General features: G+C 30.9%; 1 protein-coding gene across 2 annotated transcripts in view; it reads left to right on the top strand.

The window, feature by feature from the left end:
• LOC134707080 (uncharacterized) overlaps positions 1–21,379 on the top strand; it is a 76,344-nt gene that overhangs the window by 26,026 nt on the left and 28,939 nt on the right. For both annotated transcript variants that reach the window (XM_063566577.1, XM_063566578.1), the window contains exons 9-20: positions 1,610–1,745; positions 2,169–2,394; positions 2,829–2,993; positions 4,994–5,136; positions 8,415–8,540; positions 10,509–10,581; positions 11,590–11,645; positions 12,379–12,528; positions 15,291–15,414; positions 15,865–16,095; positions 16,635–17,047; positions 17,325–17,559. In XM_063566577.1, coding sequence (XP_063422647.1) covers positions 1,610–1,745; positions 2,169–2,394; positions 2,829–2,993; positions 4,994–5,136; positions 8,415–8,540; positions 10,509–10,581; positions 11,590–11,645; positions 12,379–12,528; positions 15,291–15,414; positions 15,865–16,095; positions 16,635–17,047; positions 17,325–17,559 — 2,078 coding nt within the window. The remainder of the gene's footprint in view (positions 1–1,609; positions 1,746–2,168; positions 2,395–2,828; positions 2,994–4,993; positions 5,137–8,414; positions 8,541–10,508; positions 10,582–11,589; positions 11,646–12,378; positions 12,529–15,290; positions 15,415–15,864; positions 16,096–16,634; positions 17,048–17,324; positions 17,560–21,379) is intronic.

The following is a 21,379-nucleotide window of genomic DNA, read 5'->3' as shown; positions in this document are numbered from 1 at the left end:
ACATTTAAACTGCTGATTATTTGTTCATAATTATATAATAACACAGAAATTCAGAGGTGACAATTTAGTACAAGGTTTTAAAATTTACTCATAATATTCTGTTTTAATCTTTTACTTATATGTTTTTTTTATGGAATAAGATTTATCATAGTCAGAATCAGCTTTTACTGATATTCACTGTATTGATTAACAATAGTCATCATATCAGACACAGTAAGTTGGGAGAGCACCAAGCCCACCTAAACAAAAGTAATTAACTGGTTGAATGACAGCTGATTTTTTATTAAAATACTTTCCTTTAAGTCCAAATTCCTAGGAGCACCCCTAATATCATATCATGAATCCTAGCCTGTATATTAAATGGGATTGACACTTATATGTGACACACCTTAAAAAAATGAAAGAAGTTGATTTTGATGTTTGATATTTAGTTTTTTTTTTATAGCATCTTTCAAGTGTTCTTTTGATTTAATGTATTAATTGCTTAACAATTTGGATTTGGTATTTGATAGTAACAAGTTAATTAAAAACTATTTTTCCTTTTTCTCTACATTTTTCTTTAGTATATTTAACAAAGATGTAGGTAGTCTAAAGTAGAGCAAAAAATTCAAAATAACTGAAGGATTAAAAGTGCTATGAAAAAAGATTACAAATCTTAGTCATAAAGCTTTAAAAACTATCATTCTTAATCATAAAGCTTAAAAAATTGTCATTTTTAAATATTTAAATGATTATCAACTTTGCTATGGATATATAGTAGCTGAAAATAGTTGTTTTATTTAACAGGTTTTCCCATTGATTATTTCTTTATGTAGTTTGGAAGACTAACTGCTCATTATCTATGCAATAAATTGAGAATACTTTTCAAATTTCATTCTGTTGTTCCTCTGACATGTCAAACTGGTCAAATTCAATATTTTCACGTTTGCCATTCAGGAGTTTTAGTCCTTTATTATTTTAGAAAATGCTATTTTATGTCATTTCAATGCAAAAGCTTTACCCCTAGCTGCTAAACTAATCTTTTTAGAATTAGATATTTTATTTCGTGTGTAGAAATGGACGTCAATTTTTTGTATTGCTGATTTTCATTTTTGTCAATCAGGAGTTATAGTCCTTAAATTATTTGACACACTTGAGTGATTCTTGCTTTATTTTGACATATTCAAGCAAAAAAGACATGTTTCAGTGAAGCAGACACATTTTGAGTTGGGGGATAGACACATATAAAATCGTTATAAAAAACTGTTTGATGTCATTGTTACAGCTTTTCATTGTTTATGGTCAGGTTAAGAGATGGTATGGGAACAACAAGGGCTATAGGATATAAGCCAATGAGACAGCAACTAAACAAGATTACAATGCACCAAAGTCATTTACCTTCCCACATATGGTAATTAGCAAAAGACCAATGACTAAAACATATGGCAATCTTTTGAAATGCAGTTATACACATTATGAATGACTGTAATAAATAACTCAAGTATGATATATTTTTTGAATTTCAGTATTTTACCAACTAAATTGGTTTTGTGCACTTGATTAAAGTATTTTTTTAAGTCTATAATTGATTAGACTTGAAGGGTATAAAATACCAACATTAATGTTTAAGGTGAAGAAATCCATGTTTTAAAAAGTTTGAGCCAGGCAAATGATGGACGGGATGCACTTGCAAAAGCTATTTATGAAAGGCTGTTTGGCTGGGTCATCAGAACAATCAATGAAGACCTCAATCCTTCCAAGCAAAGGTTAGAAATTTAATTTACAAAAAAAAAAATAAAAAAATACACCATTGCCACTCACTTGAACAGCAAAGTCTACAGAATTTCATGCTCATGATTTTCCATTTATCCTAAATTGTGAATGTTGGCAAGACTATTTTGTAATTTGACTATGTTGATCATAATGTTAAGACTTCACAACAATGCATGATATACATTTAAATTACTGTATAACTGGTTATTTTCTTGGGAGTTCACATTTTTGCTTATTTTCACGGATAGAACAAAATTGCCCGAATAAATTCTGCCAATTTAAAAGTGTACATGCAATGGCATAGTATGATAGTTTTGAATCCACCCAAACTATTTTGTTTACCTTGTTAATTGAAAATTGTGAAATTTTGAACTACTTAATGGTATTTAATTGTTTCTTTCTCTATATTTTAACAGTACTAAAGTTGCTGCAAGTATTGGAGTTTTGGACATAGCAGGTTTTGAAAATCTGCATAACAATAGTTTTGAACAATTGTGTATCAACTTTGTTAACGAAAGATTGCAGAACTTTATGAATGAGAGTGTATTTAAGACTGAGAAGGCTATTTATGATGAAGATGGAATTCCATGCCAAGATGTAGATTTCAAGAATAACATTGACATTATTGAAGTTTTTACAAAGGTAAAGTAATAATGATTGCTTAGCAGCACAACATTTGTGGATGTACATATCAAAGTCAGAAGATTTGATGTGATTACCAAGGAGAAAACTTTCCAACAGAGACCAAATGATGTAAAAGTTTAGCAAATTTAAGTCCCTCTATGGCCTGCAACAACCAACAAATCTCACACTGCATAGGAAGCAATAAAAGGCCCTAAAATGACAAAATGAATCCATAGAAGTTCTGTCATTGTATTATAATTGAATAATATCAATATAGGGAGATTCAAATCACATTATCTATGCACCAATTAAATTCATTTGAGAAGCTTCTAATTGCTAGATTTACTTACTGGAAAACTATTGATAATATTCATATAGTAAAATACTGATAGAAAAAAAATAGTTAGAACTAACAAAATCCAAACAGGTGTAATTAAATGTATTTATTTTAGAAATCAGTAGGCATCCTGTCACTTTTGGACGAAGAAACCAAACTACAGCAAGGTACAGATGAAAAGTTTGTACAAAAAGTTACCAGTAATCACTCTGATTCAGGTATCATTATGAAGAGCACTACCAGTGATCCTGTGTTTGGTATTCATCATTTTGCTGGACAGGTTAGTGTGAAAATTGAGGCTTTCCAAATACATTGTTGGAGGAATCAGGGTTTGGAGGGTCATCTTGAATTGGTTGTAATTGTTGGAGATTTGTTTTAAGATAAAAGTTTACAGAAAGCTTTTTTTTCAAAAGCATGTGTTTTTGATGGAAATTCACATGTATGTTCTTCTTTGTAAAGATATTTTATCATTATTCAGAAATGGTTGCTTTCATTTAAAGGCAAAACAAGTATGTTATATTTATAACTATGTTTACTTTTCAATTAAGAGGGGGGTGCTCATTTTCGCCATATCTTTCCATGTTTTCTTCAGTTTAGGTTCAGGTCTTTATGTTTTTGAAGTATACTGATATTTCTATATTAAGATAACTTCAAATGCAAAATATTCTTAGCTTGAAAACGTGTTTGTTTTGAGTAAAATTATCTGAAAAGTTGGATTAAAGGGTGTTTGAAATTTCCTTATTTTTTGTCAATGGGAGACACATTTTCGCCGTTTTTACATATCTATTTAAAACCAAATAACTGCAGCTTTAAACAATATTTATCAAATAAATTTCATTATAGACGAATAGTAGACATTTGAAAGGTGTAAAAAAATGAAATTTAGGGCAATCAGTCAAAGAATTATTAAGGAATGCTTCTTTGAAATCGTTTTTGTCATTCAGAAAATTGACTGAAAATTGTTATCCATTATCAAATTTTAACCAGATTTTTGTGACAAAAATGTCGGTTATTGATTTGGGGATGCTCGGCGGGCGGGCGGTCGGGCTGGCGGCAATCAAATGTTGTCCGTGCATTAACTCATGAACCTTCCAACCAAAGCTTTTAAAATTTTAATATGTTGTTACTGACAACTAAATGAAGGTCAAGTTCAATAATGGCGATTTTGACTTTTACAGTTCAGGAGTTATGGTTCTTGAAAGATTGAAAAATGGCGTTTCCAGTCAGGTCCGTGCATTTACGCATGAACTGTTCTACCAAAGCTTCCCAAATTTTAGTATGTTGTTACTGATGACTAAATGGAGGTCAAGTTAAATAATGACGATTTTAACTTTTACCGTTAAGTAGTTATGGTTCTTGAAAGATTGTAAAATGGTGTTTCCAGTGGTTTCCGTGCATTTACGCATGAACTGTTCTACCAAAGCTTGCCAAGTTTTAATATGTTGTTACTGATGACTAAATGGAGGTCAAGTTAAATAATGACGATTTTAACTTTTACCGTTAAGTAGTTATGGTTCTTGAAAGATTGTAAAATGGTGTTTCCAGTGGTTTCCGTGCATTTACGCATGAACTGTTCTACCAAAGCTTGCCAAGTTTTAATATGTTGTTACTGATGACTAAATGGAGGTCAAGTTAAATAATGACGATTTTAACTTTTACCGTTAAGTAGTTATGGTTCTTGAAAGATCGTAAAATGGTGTTTCCAGTGGTTTCCGTGCATTTACGCATGAACTGTTCTACCAAAGCTTCCCAAGTTTTAATATGTTGTTACTGATGACTAAATGGAGGTCAAGTTCAATAATGACAATTTTGACTTTTACCGTTCAGGAGTTATGGTTCTTGAAAGATTGAAAAATGGTGTTTCCAGTGACGTTGTTGCATTTACTCACGAACCATTCAATCTAAGCTTTTCAAATTTTAATATGTTGATACTGATGACAAATAAGAGGTCAAATTTGATATTGACGATTTTCACTTTCACCAATCATCAGTAATGGTTCTTGTGATATTGCCAGGACACAAATAAATGCTAATGAATCCGGTTTGCTGTCGTTGTGACAGCCTCTTGTCTATACCATCCTTTGAAGTTTTTACACCTCAAAATCATAAACAGCGAAATTGTGTCCAAAGCGAATATGAGTGCCCCACTCTAAATATTTCTGGAAAAAAAGACAACAAAATGAAGTTGTGCAGAGAGGTTCACACCAGTTTATAAATATTTACTGTTGTTTTGTACAATTTTGTCTTATTCTTATTTCATCACTTTTATTTTGTCCTAAGGTTTTATACAGATGTGATGGTTTCTTAGAGAAAAACAAAGATACACTGAATGATGATTTATTTGATTGTATGAAGGGAAGTGAAAATCCATTTATAAATGACTTGTTTACAGTTGCAAAAGGACCAACAGGAACTATTTCTGAGTAAGTAAATCTAATGCTCCATTCCAATTTACTAGCTTGAAAAGTTATAGATAAACATTTTATTTAAGATGGAGTCAATCACTGTAGTTCTAAATGTAGCATTCCTGCACTTTGTCTTATAAATTTCAAAACTAGTCTTTTATGGTGTAATTTAGGCCTTCCTGTATTATGTAAGATGCAGAACAGGATTTTACAACTAAAATTTTGAAAATATGAAAAAAAGTTCAAGTTATTTTGAAGGCAATATGAAGAAAAATGTCTTGAGCTCAAACCTTGAGTATCTCAACTGAGGATCCTTCAATTAGGGGAAAAATTGTTAATGAAAGGGAAAAAAGAAATAACTTAAAAGATGTTAAAAATAACACTGGTTATATAACATCCCTAATGCGCCTCGAAATGAGGAACTCAAAAGTCACGGGTAAAGAAAAAATCTCTGTGTAGTGATAATGGACATGTTTCTACTTTTTACAAATGACTGAGTCTAACCATTTGTGGTGATTAGGAAAGTAGAGGAACATAGAATAAATGTGTAAAAACTATGGAGCTATTAAATGTGTTCAAAGTATTAAATTTTTAAAGAACTTATTGTGTTGAAAAGAGGATATTTTACCACAAGGAGCAGCATCACGCAGGATCTTCAGGGTATGCTAATTTACGGAAAAATTTATCTCACTTCATACCTTGAAAATTTAACCACATATGTGAAAATGTCACAGCTTCGAAACGACCTATCATACATATCCAAGTTTACGATATGGACTGAGCTACAGGAAAAAATAATACATTATCGCCTATGTAAAAACAATTAAAGATATTGACCCATATAGCAGTTTGACAAGCACCAATTTTGATCATTAAGAAGCTTGATTTTCCTTTTACAACACAACGTAATTAAAATGTTTAGCAGCTGACTTCACAGAGTCTCCCTGTAGTGTTTAGTACCACCTTAAATGAAAAAGAAAATAACTTTAACCACTTATCTGTTGAATGAAATTTTGTCATTGTGTTTGATAAAAGGTTATATATTGCTGGTTAATGTGACAGTCCTACGACCTTGGTTTATTGTTTGTAATAGAATCCATAGATTCTTAATATTTTCAAGGTTAAATCAGAATAAATATGGTAAATGTTGTTCAATTTTTTGTATTAATAAATTATTCAAATTTCAAAATATACTTGGCCACTAAAGTAAAGCAACATGTTTTTAAAATAAATTGTATAGTAAATTTTGTGCTGGAAAATTGCACCTTATGATTTATTTTCTTTGTAACAATAATGTAATTTATAATGTTTATATTTAGAAGTATAATTTATTTTTGAAATATGATTTAAATATTGTTGTTGCTTAACTTTTTTACTCAGTAAAGTTGATGTATTCTTCTCTCCTCTCTTTTCTTGTGTCTACTTTTCTCATGCCCCTGTCCTTGTGGAGCGGGCCCGTCTGTATGTACTTCCCACAGTTGGTTTCTGTTCTCTAACTTTAAGTTGCCTCAACCAAATCATATGAAACTTATACATAATGCTTATTACCACATAATACTGATCAAATTAGAAATTTAATGGCTTTACTTATACTGTTCCTGAGTTATATAAAAAAGAAGATGTGGTATGATTGCCAATTAGACAACTATCCACAAAAGACCAAAATGACACAGACATTAGCAAGTAAAGGTCTATGCCCCTTTCTAAACATGAAAATTGGTATTTTTTTGGTTTCCTTTCACTAACTCTAGTTTGCCTTAAAGGGGCACTAGCTATGAGATATATTTAAAATCTAATATACTATTTGTTGTTGCTCAATCATTAATGAAATGCAAACAGGGAAATAATCATTAGCGTTTAGCAGCTAGTGTGGTTTAATTTTCTCAAAATAAGCTAAAAAATATTGATTATGATTTATTCACTTGCAAGTGAATAATTCGACCTCATTGAATCTGTGTGCATGTGAACTACAATTTAACCCCTTTGCTTGAGATGGATAACATGTGAATTGTATGTGTAAAGTTATTTAAAGGAAAATAATGTCAATATTGAAAGTGAATGAAGGTAAATCATTTGATTGACTGATTTGATCCACTACAAATCATTCTTTCTACAGGTAAAAGCAATGATAAACATTTTTTTCTATGCCCCACCTACAATAGTAGAGGGGCATTATGTTTTCTGGTCTGTCTAGAGTCCGTCCGTCCGTCCATTTGTCCATCCATCTGTGCGTCTGTCTGTTCGTCAAATTTTTGGTCAAGGTAGTTTTTGATGAAGTAGAAGTCTAATCAACTTCAAACTTAGTATACATGTTCTCTATGATATGATCTTTCTTATTTAAATGCCAAACAAGATTTTTGACCCCAATTTCATGTTCCACTGAACATAGAAAATGAAAGTGCAAGTTTCAGGTTAAAGTTTTTGGTCAAGGTATTTTTTAAGGAAGTTGAAGTCTAATCAACTTGAAACTTATTACACATGTTTCTTATGATATGATCTTTCTAATTTTAATGCCAAATTAGATTTTTATCCCACTTTCACGGTCCACTCAACATAGAAAATGATAGCGCGAGTGGAGCATCCTTGTACTGTGGACACATTCTTGTTCATATATAATATGAAATTAAATAGACCTAGAAAAATCCAACAGCATGAGTTTGCATAATCTATTTATGTTTACATCGCTTATATGGTCATCGGATGACTTTAGAGGTCAACTTGATTGTTAATTAAATGACATCTAGAATCAAATACACATGAAAAGAAGCTACATATTTTTATGCATGTGCCCTGTTTATTGCTTATTTTAGACTTTTAATAGTTTGGATGAATGTTTTAAATAATGTTTTAAATCAAATTGGAGAATTAAAATCAGTGAACATGAATTTGACAGCTAGTGCTCCTTTAACCAAACATTATGAAACTTATACACAATGTTTAAGTTATTACCACAGATATAGTTTGAAATTTGGTGGTATCACTTTTACCATTCTAGAGTTATGCCCCTTTACAAATGGCAAAATTGCTGATATTTTCGTGGTGTTCTCTAACTTAAGTTTGTCTCAAATAAATATTATGATACTTATACACAATACTCATTGTACCACAAAACTCAGATCAAGTTTGAATTTGGGTAGTGTCATTTTTAAATGTCTAGAATTATGTCCCTTTATAGCGTTATATGCAAGCAGGGGCATCATCTGTGTCCCATGGACACATTTCCCATTTATTTTTTATATTAGTCAGTTTTAATAATTAGATATTCCTGAATAATGTTATACTTTATATATTTCCAGAACCCAGTTCCATTTAAGACAGTCTAGAAGAACAACTATGGCTTCCCATAAATCAAAAAAAGCTGCTACACCTCGATCTGATGATGTTAAAAAACTGAGTAGAGAACTTGGAAGATCTATGAAGAGGTAATGTTTTAACATAGATATGGGGATCTTGTAGTATTAGTATGATCACTAATTCATCAATATTGAAGTTAGCTCACTTGGTTCAGGGCTATGGCTAGTTATTGTTATTAACTGACATCAAATTCTCTAAAATGATTTGACAAATTTTAAGCAAGCTTTGCCACCATGTTATAATACAAAACTGATGGCAATAACTGTACAAGCTTTGCCACAATGTTATAATACACAACTGATGGCATATAACTGTACAAGCTTTGCCACAATGTAATAATACACAACTGATGGCAATAAATGTACAAGCTTAATGCCACAATGTTATAATACACAACTGATGGCATATAACTGTACAAGCTTTGCCACAATGTTATAATACGCAACTGATGGCAATAACTGTACAAGCTTAATGCCACAATGTTATAATACACAACTGATGGCATATAACTGTACAAGCTTTGCCACAATGTTATAATACACAACTGATGGCATATAACTGTACAAGCTTTGCCACAATGTTATAATACACAACTGATGGCAATAACTGTACAAGCTTTGCCACAATGTTATAATACACAACTGATGGCAATAACTGTACAAGCTTTGCCACAATGTTATAATACACAACTGATGGCAATAACTGTACAAGCTTTGCCACAATGTTATAATACACAACTGATGGCAATAACTGTACAAGCTTTGCCACAATGTTGTGCATCCCCAGTTGATGCCATTAACTCTACAAACAATGTAATACATCTCCAACTGATGGTAATAAATCTACAATCCTGGCCACAATGTTTTACACCCCAACTGATGGCAATAACTGTACAAATACAGTACTTTCACACTTTTTTTTTTACAAAAGAAATAATTCTTTTCTGAAAAAAGAGTACACAATCATATTTTAGAACTGGTAATTTCCAAACCAGGAAGAGCCTTCAATAAGATACTAGTTAATTGATTTCTATTTCTTGAAACTGATTTTACCAAACAAGGTAGATAATATATATATAGCAATAAATAAGAGTTGTTTATTCATAATTAGAATTGAAATATTATGATTTAGTTTTATAGATGTAATGTAATGTAATAATGATAACCAGAGAGTAACTCTGGATTTCTTTTAAAAAAAATTAAAGGGACCCTTCACTAGAATACTGGACTAGTGAAGATTATTGTTAACAGCATGCAATATTTTGTTGAATAAAAAAATAAAATCATAAGTTGTAGAATTGTGCCCACATGTATTCAATATGCAAATTTTAATATGTTGTTACTGATAACAAAATGAAGGTCAAATTTGATATTGACAATTTTTCGCTTTTACCGTTCAGGAGTTATGGTTCTTGAAAGATTGAAAAATGATGTTTTCAGTCATGTCCTTGCTTTATCTCATGAACCGTTCAACTAAAGCTTTTCAAATTTTAATATGTTGTTACTGTAGCTGATAACAAAATGGAGGTCAAGTTTGATATTGACAATTTTCACTTTCACTGTTCAGGACTTGTGGTTCTTGTGTTATTGAAAAATGCCAGGACACAAATAAATGTTAATTAACCGGGTTTGGTGTCGCTCTGAAAGCCACTTGTTCAAATCTTGATATGTGTGTTTACATGGAGTTTGCAATATCTATCCATGTGAGTGTGGTATTTTAAAGTTGTTATCAGTATAGTTTAATATAATCATGGTAGTTATTTAAATCCAAAAACAGCTGTACTTATTATTTTCAATAAGAATAGCTAGCTGAGCTGTATAAGACACTAAGGTCTTGATTGTCTGTCTGTTATATTTTGGGCCCAACGCTAAATCTGCGTTCCGACATGAAATAATCAAACTTTCTCAAATATACTGATTAAAGTGCTGGTGTATCTTATTATGAGTATAAGTTAGAACATAGAACAAAACTAATAAACAGATGATTAAAAATTTATTTCATCAATATTTTTATTAATTATTTATTGATTTGAGCAGATATGGTCAAACAAGAGGAGCGATGCCAAGTTATAGTAACAAGAAACACACCACTGTTATATCATATTTTAGGGTAAGATAAGTGTTGGATAATATAATGTATTTTTAGGGTATTTTAATGCTGATAATCTTGAAATGAACAAAATACTACATTATAACATTGCTTGCAAGGATATACTGTAATTTCCCAGTGAAATGAATAATTTCACTTGCGCCAACTTTTATCCAATCCTCTTGACATCATACAACAAAATGAGTTGTTGAGATGTTTTTGTCAAATCTCAAAAAGGTTATTTTTCCTCAGTCCTACAGACCTGAAGGAAAATAACCTTTCCTAAATGTAAATAATTTTGGATATTCACTTTTCATGAAGGCAATAATTGAAAATAATTAACTAATGTGCTCCATGCCCTCGTGAATCAATGTGCTGTTTGGCTACTTGGCGAAATTTCTCAATTTGAACTTTTCTATTAGTTGTTCTGTAAATAACAGTGTAAGAACAACATTTTCATTGTAAGAAAGGGGATTCAGTTGTACATGTACAATAGATATACTGTAAATTCAGAAATTATTGCAAGGTTTTTATTATTGCAAAAATTGCGACAGAGTTCTTAACGCAATAATTTAAACTCGCATTTTGAAATATTTTAAATGAACTAAACAGGATTTTTCTCAACATCGTAAAAATTAAAATCACATTCAAGCCTAAAATGACAAAATCGCAATAATAAATGCACGAAATAATTTCTGAATTTACAGTAATATTTTTTTTATCTTTATTCAAAATAAATGCTAATAAATTGGAATATAATAGATTAATTAAAGTGATTTAATCATTTTCTTTTCAATAAAGAGGCTTTTTGATTCCAAGGAAATATGATAAGCACAAAGCTTTTTTATCAATTTAAAAATCACTCAATGAAGATTACCTTAAAGACCCTTATCCTTATTTCCATGATTCCGTGAGGTTTTGAAAATTTGACTTATTACAAATTAAAAAATTCCATGAAGTATTCTTATTTAAATTGAGGAAATCGATAAGACTTAATATTTAATCAAATGATGACTTCTACTCTTATAGGCTTCTATGGACAAACTATTAGAAAAAATGAAACAAGCAGAAGCCCATTTTGTTAGGTTTGTATATATACTTTTAGGTAAAATCAGAAATGCTAAAATTTGAATGAATAATTTGAAATTTATTTTGCTCCATTTGAAGTATGATTGCCAATGAGACAACTCTCCACCAGAGACAAAATGATGTCAAAGTTTATAAGATGTATAAGTAGTTGTATAGCCTTCAATAATAAACAAAACCCATATCACATAGCTATAAAAGGCTTTTGATATGGCAAATGCAAAACAATTCAAACAAGAAAACTAACATCCTGATATATATACAAAACAATAAACGAAAAACAAGATGATAAAACAACATCAAATGATAACAGCAGAATTAGAGGAATTAGACTTTGAAAAGCACATACAGAATATGGCGTGTTTTAACATGTTTGCAGAAACACAAACCCTTTAATAATCTAGGATATGGATGTAATTTGTTCTGTAAGTCTCAATTGTAAAAATGAGTTAAAAAAGACTTATCATAGGATGATATATAGTCAAGAAAATACTGTAAAATGTCTATCAGAATAATAATTACAGATCAATATAGTGAACATAAGGATTTAAAAAGTTTGTGTAAGTTGTTGTACTGCTGCTGTGCCGAAAAGGGTTGAAATTATTCAAAGACAATGTAAAAAGTGTCAAAATACCTTCATCTATTTTCTTTATTATTTGTACTTAAATTCTTCAAATAAATGTATTGGTTAATTATTTAAAGAGAGTATACTAAATCTTTATATTTGAACAGATGTATAAAGCCAAACAACAAGAAAATGAAAGAGAATTTTGATGCCTCTCGAGTTAAGGAACAGCTGTTGTATAATGGGATAACTGAGGTAGCTAAGATCAGGAAGCAAGGTTATCCAGTCAGGAAGTCGCACAGTGATTTCTACAAGCGGTACTTATTGTTTTTAAACCAACTACTTTCATTTTAATTATAGCCTCATTTGTATTGAAGCATGAAAAAACATGTATTAACCCTTTGGCTGATGGGTCCTGGTTTACAGCGATTCTTGCTTTAGACAGCTGACGATGAATCCCGTTTTACCGGGATCGGAATACCTCTATTGTATTCCCGCTCAAAACAGTGCAAACATGAGTTATCTTTCTTTGATGAATACCCGGATGAAAGTGTAAACAGGGCGCTTCCGTTTGTTGAAAACCGTGTCAAAATCAGAAGAAATTTACGAGATTTGAAAGCCAAAGTAGTATACTTTTTTGACATAAAATGTCGTTTTATGTACAAAATTGGATGGGACATCTTTCAGTGTGAGAAATTTGTACAGCCTCATAAAAATTTTCAAAATTTTGCCGTTTTGGGTTAAAAAAATTACGATTTGGAGTCAAAGAGCAGAATTTTGAGAATTTCATCTATATAATGCTAAAAATTTAAAAATTTGAATATCTTATGAAGAAAAATTATCAAAACATGAACAAAAATGTAAACATGGTGTTAGTAAATGAAATAAATACACAAATGAATACAAACAAGTTTTTATTAACATTTATTATGAAGATCTCCCACTTGAGTAATAGTAGCCAAGGAAGCCATCGTCTCAGAGTAGTTTCTGTCTGGGCAGCAATCGGTGAAGGGTTAAGGTGGTATGGGAGTCTAAAATAAAAATGATAGAATTTGTTCATACTTTGCCAAAACCTAGTAACTATTGATATATGTTAAAAAATATAATAAAAATGATAGGTCACCATGCATTTTCTCAAGCTACAGGACATGAAAACATTTTGTATGGATTATACAGGAAAAAAACCATTTTGTGGTTAGAAACTAAACAAAATAATAGAATTGTTAAATAATTAAGGAAAAGATAGATTTCAGACAATGCTTTGAGAATATCAAAAGAAAAGATAGGGTCACCGTATGTTTTTTTTTGGCAAATTTACAAATTAGGAAAATTCCATGTAGAATCCTTCCAAAAATGCACTGTTTTAGAGTTACCTCCCCTTAAAATGCCAATTTAAAAATATCTTAAAACAACCAAAAATAATCAACACTTGTAGAAATATTAATATTTATAAGTTATATTCTTACAAATTGGTTCTTTTAAATGAATATTCGTATTAAACATCTGCATTCCTGCATCAAATTTTACTAACTTGATAAAATCTGGACCTTGGGTTCTCTGTTTTTTACAATCCAAGATGGCGGTAGACACCCATACCACCTTAAAAAGATTTTCAGTGGTATATTTAAATGTTCTCCTTAGATAGATGAGGAAAGAACATGCTGTTTTCAAGTGTGTTTTTATGTCTTTGAGACCACCTGTCAGATCCAAATAAGGTTATGAAGGTGATCTATGTGAACAATTTGATACATGTGCCAAATATTGGTTTTGACCTAGATTTTCTAATTCACTGACACTTGATAATGAGAGTGGGGCATAGTGTCTTTTTATAATAAAGGGAATAATTTCTGAGTGTGATGGGAGGCATTGATTCATATACTTCTCTCCTTTATTTTTGTGAAATTATTAATAACAACATATCATTTCATTCATAAAACTCTGAACTTTTTAAAGTCTGACGTATAAAGGGTAAATGCATGTATTCACATCTATATATATATTATACTGTAGTATGACCAGAGAAAAACAATTGTACTCCGAAAAATTTGCAGTTTGAATTTGAAAATTTTATATTATATGTGCACATGGCTAAGGGGGTTTAGTTAGTTCATACTGAAATGATATTGAAAGTATAATTAACCTTAGTCATGTGGGCATGGCTAACCCTATTTAGGTGGGTTAGTTTTCATCATACATTTTTAATAAATTTTTCAGAATTCAAAATTATTCCAGATTCAAATAATTCCTTGTTTATATATAATATCTATTATTAAGAGTGAAGATATTATTGCAACTACGATTTGGTTTCTCTTATTGTATATAATATCTTCACCAATACCAGTATCTACATTCTTTTTAAAAAGGCCTGTTTGTCATCACATTGTGCATTAGACATGCTTGGTATTTTTTTTTAATGCTGTAATGGTGTCAAAAAAATGAAATGCCATTATTGAACTTAAACCAGTGAACCCTAACAAAGCAAAGCAAACTTAAGTAACTTTTTATTATATCGCATATATGGCAGGTTTTAATAAAATAGAGAATGGAAATGGGGAATATGTCAAAGAGGCAAGAACATGACCAAAGAGCAGACAACAGCAGAAAGCCACCAATGGGTCTTCAAAGCTAAGGGAAAATCCCTACCCAATGTGAGTCCTCAGTTGGCCCCTTAATAAAATCATGTTCATGTTCAGTGAATAAGGACATCACAATAAACTCAAAAACATATAAACGAACTAAAATTTTTAAAATTTTATACTTTGAATAGTGTTGGTCTCTTGTGGAGAGTTGTCTCATTGGCAATCATACCATATCTTCTTTTTTATATTTACTGTACTGGTTTATCACAAATGTGTATGAAGTCAATACAAATTTAAATAACACAGTTGAAGAATCTTGAAGTATAGACAGTTGATTTTAATTTTTTCCTTTCTAAAGTTCTGCTCTTTGATGGTATTTTGAATTGTTCCATAATTTTTTTTAACTGGATTTATGATTTTTGTCCTCCTTATATCTTATATGGATGATACATATCTGACAAAACATGATTAAATATGTATATGTATTTCTCTTTTTACAGGTATTGTGCTCTTGACCGAGATATTCCCAGGAAGACCGCAGACTATGGTCAAGGTTCAAAGTCTCTGATGGAAAAGATTTTACCTGATAGATTCAAAACAGAATACAGAATCGGAAAACGTAGGGTATGTCATAATATACCATTTCACAAATAGATTTAAGAAAATGTGGTATAAGTGCCAATGAGGAGAACTCTCCATCCAAGTCACAGTTTATAAAAGTAAACCCATTATAGGTCAAAGTACAGTGTTCAACACAGAGCCTTGGCTCACAAGAAACAGCAAGCTTTAAAGGGCCCCAAAAATGACAAGTGAGAACCATTCAAACAGGAAATCTAACAGTCTAATCTATATAAAAAAACAAGAAATTAAAACTGGTTTATAAAAAAAATATTGTAAATTCTTAAATAATCACCATTCTGCTTAAATAATTTAGATAGTAACGCTTTAAATTATGTGGAAGATGAAATGCTGTGTATATGTTAATCAGTGTAAAATTTTGTAAATTATGTAGTCACTGTTTTAGAATACAGGGAAATAAAAACATGAAAGTTTAATGCCAATACTGTATTACAGGTATTTATGAAAGAACCACCCTATATGTTTTTGGAGAAATTTCTCTACATCAGGGAACAATCAGCCAGGAGATCCATGTCAACTGGTATCTATAAATTGTGGTTAAAGAAGAAAGCTGCTGAGGAATTAAAGGTCCAACAGCGTCATGAAAAATTAGCACAACTACAAAGTGATATGGAAAAAGAAGCCGCAGAAAAGGAAATACAAGACAGACGGCAAGCTGAAACAAAAGTTTGTTTAGTAATTGTATATATAGGGTGAACTTTATGACACACATTCAATTTACTGGTTGACGAGATAATGTGTATGAGATTGAAATTAAGACAAATCAATTGACTTTTTACTACAACACCACCTATCACCTTTAAAATGGAAAGCTCCAGAAACAAAAAATGGAAATGTTATATTTTGAAAATAAGTTATTGTTTCTATTTTATGGGTATGAATTTCTCATTCATATTCTTCCAGAATAAATGAAAACATCATTTGGATTTTGTGTGTATATACTATAAATTAATAAAACTGTAAGTTGACATCTTCATCAGTATTTACAGTATACTTTATGGATCAAAGGCCCACACCCCATTCTTCCGGAAAAGCTTCATACACATACCTGTATCAGATAACAGAATAAAAGTTTTATTATTGCGATAGCCATACTTTAAGTAGTAACCTTAATGAAAACCTTGCAATAATTTCTGAATTTACAGTACCAGTACTTGAAAAGAGAATAACAGAAACTTGTCTTATATGAATACTGATTATTTCAGAGGAACATTTCTGCTTCAATTGGTTCAACAACAAGTACTAGACTTGGAGAATCAATGAGTTCTACACAAAATTCTTCGAGCTCAGATTCTTCATCATCCGGACATGTTGCATTTGCTAGTTTGTCTCGTACGAGAAAACCTGGTGGAGGAACAAAGACAATTCCAAGTCCATCAGATTATAGTGACTCCCATCCGACTGAATTTGATATCAATGATCAAACTGATACCAAAGAACCTTGGGTTAATACATCTCAGTATGAAAATGGTAGACCAGGACAGTCTGAAAAGAGAAATCAAGGACAGTCTGAAAAGAGCAGACCAGGATCATCAACTAAAGGAAAGGCCCCACCTCTACCAACAAGGAGTCCACCGAAACATCCCCCAGAAACAGAAAAGAAAAAGGAGTCAAAAGCGTAAATTATCTATTTCACTATTTATTGTAATTCAGTTGTAAGCACAAAAGTGATGAGTTAGATAGATTTTCCCGTAATTTTACTATTGATCTAAACAATTCATTAATCATGCATAAATATATATTATTCAGTCGTTACATAAAATTATTTTTAAGAAATTTGGTCTACCACGAAAAACTTTTTTTACAAAAACATCCCAAAGAAAATCTCAATCTGATTGTATTTATGAATATATCCATCCATTGGTTAATATCTGAACCTGTCATTTCTTTTATAGGTTTTGGGATATATTTGCTAACATTCCCAGAGAGAAGAAGTCAAAAGATGTCCATGAGAGAGGGAGTTTACGTTTCATCAAAGTGATCACATATGGTTTACTGTTTCTTGTGATGTTTGCATCCCTTGTATTTCAGAAAATTAGTCTTATGTTACTTGTTAAAAACCAGAATAGGGAATTGGTTGTAAATGTAGGAGAGGAAATCAGTCTTGTTGAGGAAAGAAAATCAAAGTTTGTAAGTAGTTTCTTAAAGTCTAATATTTAAGCTACTGATTTTTTATATGGGATGTATTATGGTATACCACTGTCCCTCTGTCTATCTGTCTGTCTATCGTCTATCATCTATCGTCAACATGATCGACATTAATTCAATAAAGGTTTAACCAGTTTGCATATGAAACTTTGGTGAATTGTTTGTTATATCTATTGATGTGAGCTCCCTTTTTATTTATTTAGAAATTACATTTCCAAGTTATGGGTTTTTATTCATTAAAAAAGGGGGATTTTCCAGTTTTCAGACTTTAACTCAAAAATGCTTTCAGCAGTTTTCATGGATCTTTGATGAATTGTTTATATCTATTGATGTGAGCTACCTTTGGCATTTTTAAAATTTTCAATTTTAAGTTTCCAAGTTTATTCATAAAAAAGTGGTGATTTTCCAGTTTTTGGACAATATCTTTAAAGTGCTTTGTACAGTTTTTATCAAACTTTGTGGTGACTGGTGTATATCTTTTCAGAGAACCTCCCATTAGATTTTCACAAATTTCTGATATAACATTGAAAAGTTATGGAACATAATTCATGACAGGTGTATTATGTGCTCATGGTGCAGCTGTATATTGTTATCTTCTAGTAAAATTTTCTTCTTGAGATACTTTCAGCAATAAATATAAAAGTTTATGACCTACATGTTATACCCTTCATTCAACCTATGCCAACATTTTGAAATTTAGGTATAAAATTGTATGAAAAAATGTTGGCATAGGTTGAATAATTTGTTACAGATTAAGTGTTATAAAAACAAAAATTAATTAGGGGCTAATCAATTTACAACCAGTATGAAGGGCGTATGACATTTGTGCCAATTTTGAAAATATTCATTCTTTCATTTTTGCTGATTTCATTTTTTTATTTGCGCCAATTTTATATTTGCTCCTAATTAGATTTACAGGTAAGTTAATACTGATACATGTACTGTACTATATCATTGGTAAAATCTGGTTATACATGTTGTTCATTTATGTTAATTTTGATTCATATTGTTCTGGAACTTCGTTGTAACATGATGGACATATGTACACTTAAACGTGCCGAGTAGTCAATTCTTTAATAAAAAAATTAAAGAAAAAATCGGTATATATATTCTATTCCTTAGTGGGTTTCACAATGTGTTCCTAAATTTGGACTTTTTAAAAAAGTTGGTTACAAAGTAAGGACTACACAAGAGGTTTCTTATGATGGTATAAGGATAGTCACAAGTTGTTTATATAAATTACACTTATTTTTATATTAATTTTGCAAATTTCCTTATTATTATCTAATTATCTATTCGGATATAATGGAGTTCCAAGTGAGAGACCCAAAATGTAACCATAAATCTGTAAACAAGAGACCAAAATGACACAGACATTAACAACTATAGGTCACTGTACGGCCTTCAACAATGAGCAAAGCCCATACCGCATAGTCAGCTATAAAAGACCCCGATAAGGCAATGTAAAACAATTCAAACGAGAAAACTAATGGCCTTATTTATATAAAAGAATGAACGAAAAACAAATATGTCACACAAACGACAACCACTGGATTACAGGCTCCTGACTTGGGACAGGCACATACATAAATAATGTGGTGGGGTTAAACATGTTAGCAGGATCCCAACCCTCCCCCTAACCTGGGACAGTGGTATAACAATACAACATAAGAACTAACTATAAAAATCAGTTGAAAAAGGCTTAACTCATCAGATGGACAAAATACAAGTGGACGTGGTCGGGTACTTATACATCCCAACAACAAAAAGACACTAGGAACATATCTGAGAGTACTCGCAGATATCTGACAGCTAGTTCAAAGCCACTAACAACTAATAAAAAAATCATGCATTTAAGACTTAACAATCAATCCGTACACATCCAACATCCAATGGATATAGTGTAAAGACATCATAAACAGTCAAAGAAAAACATGACCTTGTACAATGCCAAGTTACAGGTATCAACAGATTGTAGATCCATGAATGTGTATATGTATATAACAAACTAGTAATATTTAGTTAACTTTTAATTTACTGATAACAAAATCAATAATTATACCAATAAAAACAATATTCAAATATCTTATTACAGTGTTGAATTGCTAACCCTTTAGAATAAGTTTATTTAAAGGAGCGATAAGTTTACAAGGATCATTTCTAAATTTCCGGGCACGGTTAACAACATTTCCGTAAAAATGAGGGTGTGCTATCCTGTTAGAAATAAGTTTTCTACAGGTACTACCAAACTTCAAAACCAAATCTTTATATCTATGGAAAAATTTAGTAAAGGTTTTAAGTAATGGTATCAATAAGCTACAATGAACAAAGTGTCAATATGAAGCACCTGAAGCCCAATGTGGGTAATAATAAAAGTAATTAGAAAAAAATACCAATAAGAAGAAAAAAATAAAAATTACATCCACTACATATAAATGAAAGGTTTTGTCCTTATCCTCGCGATTGTCGTTATCATTTGAAAGAAGAAGTAGAATCAGAACCATCCGAAGAGGACAAAGATTGATTAATCAGCTGCCGAGTAAGCTCTTTAGCCTGTTTTCCAACTTTGTCTTTATCCCATAACTCATTCAGCGTTGGAAGCTGTAATGTTTTAACTCTTTTACCATTGTCCTTCGTTTTGGTTCTTGAAGATTCACCACCGGATGTTTTCTTGTCTACAAGGAGCTCCTGTTGTTTCGCCAACAAATCACGTTCCAAAATTTTGTTTTGTATTGTCAATTCTTGAATTGTTTTGTCAAGTTTACTCACAATGTTCGTAGATGAAGGTAATTTTGGACGTGTGAACCACGTTTTCAGAATTAATTATATCTCCAGCTTCTGTAACTGAATCAAAATCCTTCTGCATTTCAAAAGACGAAAGAATAAAGTCCTTTAAATACGCTGGAAGTTTTCTTGTTTTATTGTTTTCCATTCAAAAGAGAAAAAAAAATTACATCCGCTACATATAATGAAAGGTGGTTGGAACATGCTCTCTTCCTTAAAACCACATGAGAGTTGCCTACCATTGTACGCATTTAAGTGTTTTAATTTTAGAAATTTAATCTATTTTTTTTTAGTATCAATTTAATATTTATTAAAACACAATTTTGCTAGTATCAAGGGTTCTATTTTACAGTTCTTGTCTTTTTAGATTTTTTTTAATAATTCTATTTTTACTACAAAACAGTTTTCATGGTTTGGCAAATACTTTATTTTTGTTTCTGAATTTTAAAAGAGTAATAATTAATGCTTAAATATACTGACTGTATTTTACCTTTTATTAATTAATAATTGTTACAACAACACCTATTGTATTTTGTTTGTAGGCATAGGTTGAATATATTTTTATCAAATGTTGGCATAGGTTGAAGATAACTGCCAAGTTTTCAAAATGCCCATGGAGGTTTTGCGTGCAAGATGGCTGCCATACTCCTAAAAAACCTTCAAGGGGGCCTTCAAATACAGTGTAATGTTGTTTTATGGCTTCTTCGTACTTTTATAAGCCTCAATTCATTGTAAAATTAATTGTTTTGTTAAAATTGTGGACTAATTGCTCTTTAAAAAATTCAATTTGGGAGCCTCCATTGGGGAAATGCCCCGCAAATAATGACAGTTGGCAGGTATGGTAATAGTATTTGATTGTGTGCATGGTTGTCATGCTATTTGAAAACACCTATAAGATGATAGAAATTTTCTATATTACTTTTCACTATCAACCTATCTTTTGCATTGAGTGAATCTTTTAATTGTTGATAAGTTGGAAGAAATCAAACATTGACTTAAAAAATAGTTTTATTTTGAT

This window comes from Mytilus trossulus, chromosome 2, assembly GCF_036588685.1.
Source record: "Mytilus trossulus isolate FHL-02 chromosome 2, PNRI_Mtr1.1.1.hap1, whole genome shotgun sequence".
NCBI lineage: Eukaryota > Metazoa > Mollusca > Bivalvia > Mytilida > Mytilidae > Mytilus > Mytilus trossulus.
Note: the sequence above shows the minus strand (reverse complement) of the source record. Positions and strands in the feature narration are given on the sequence as shown.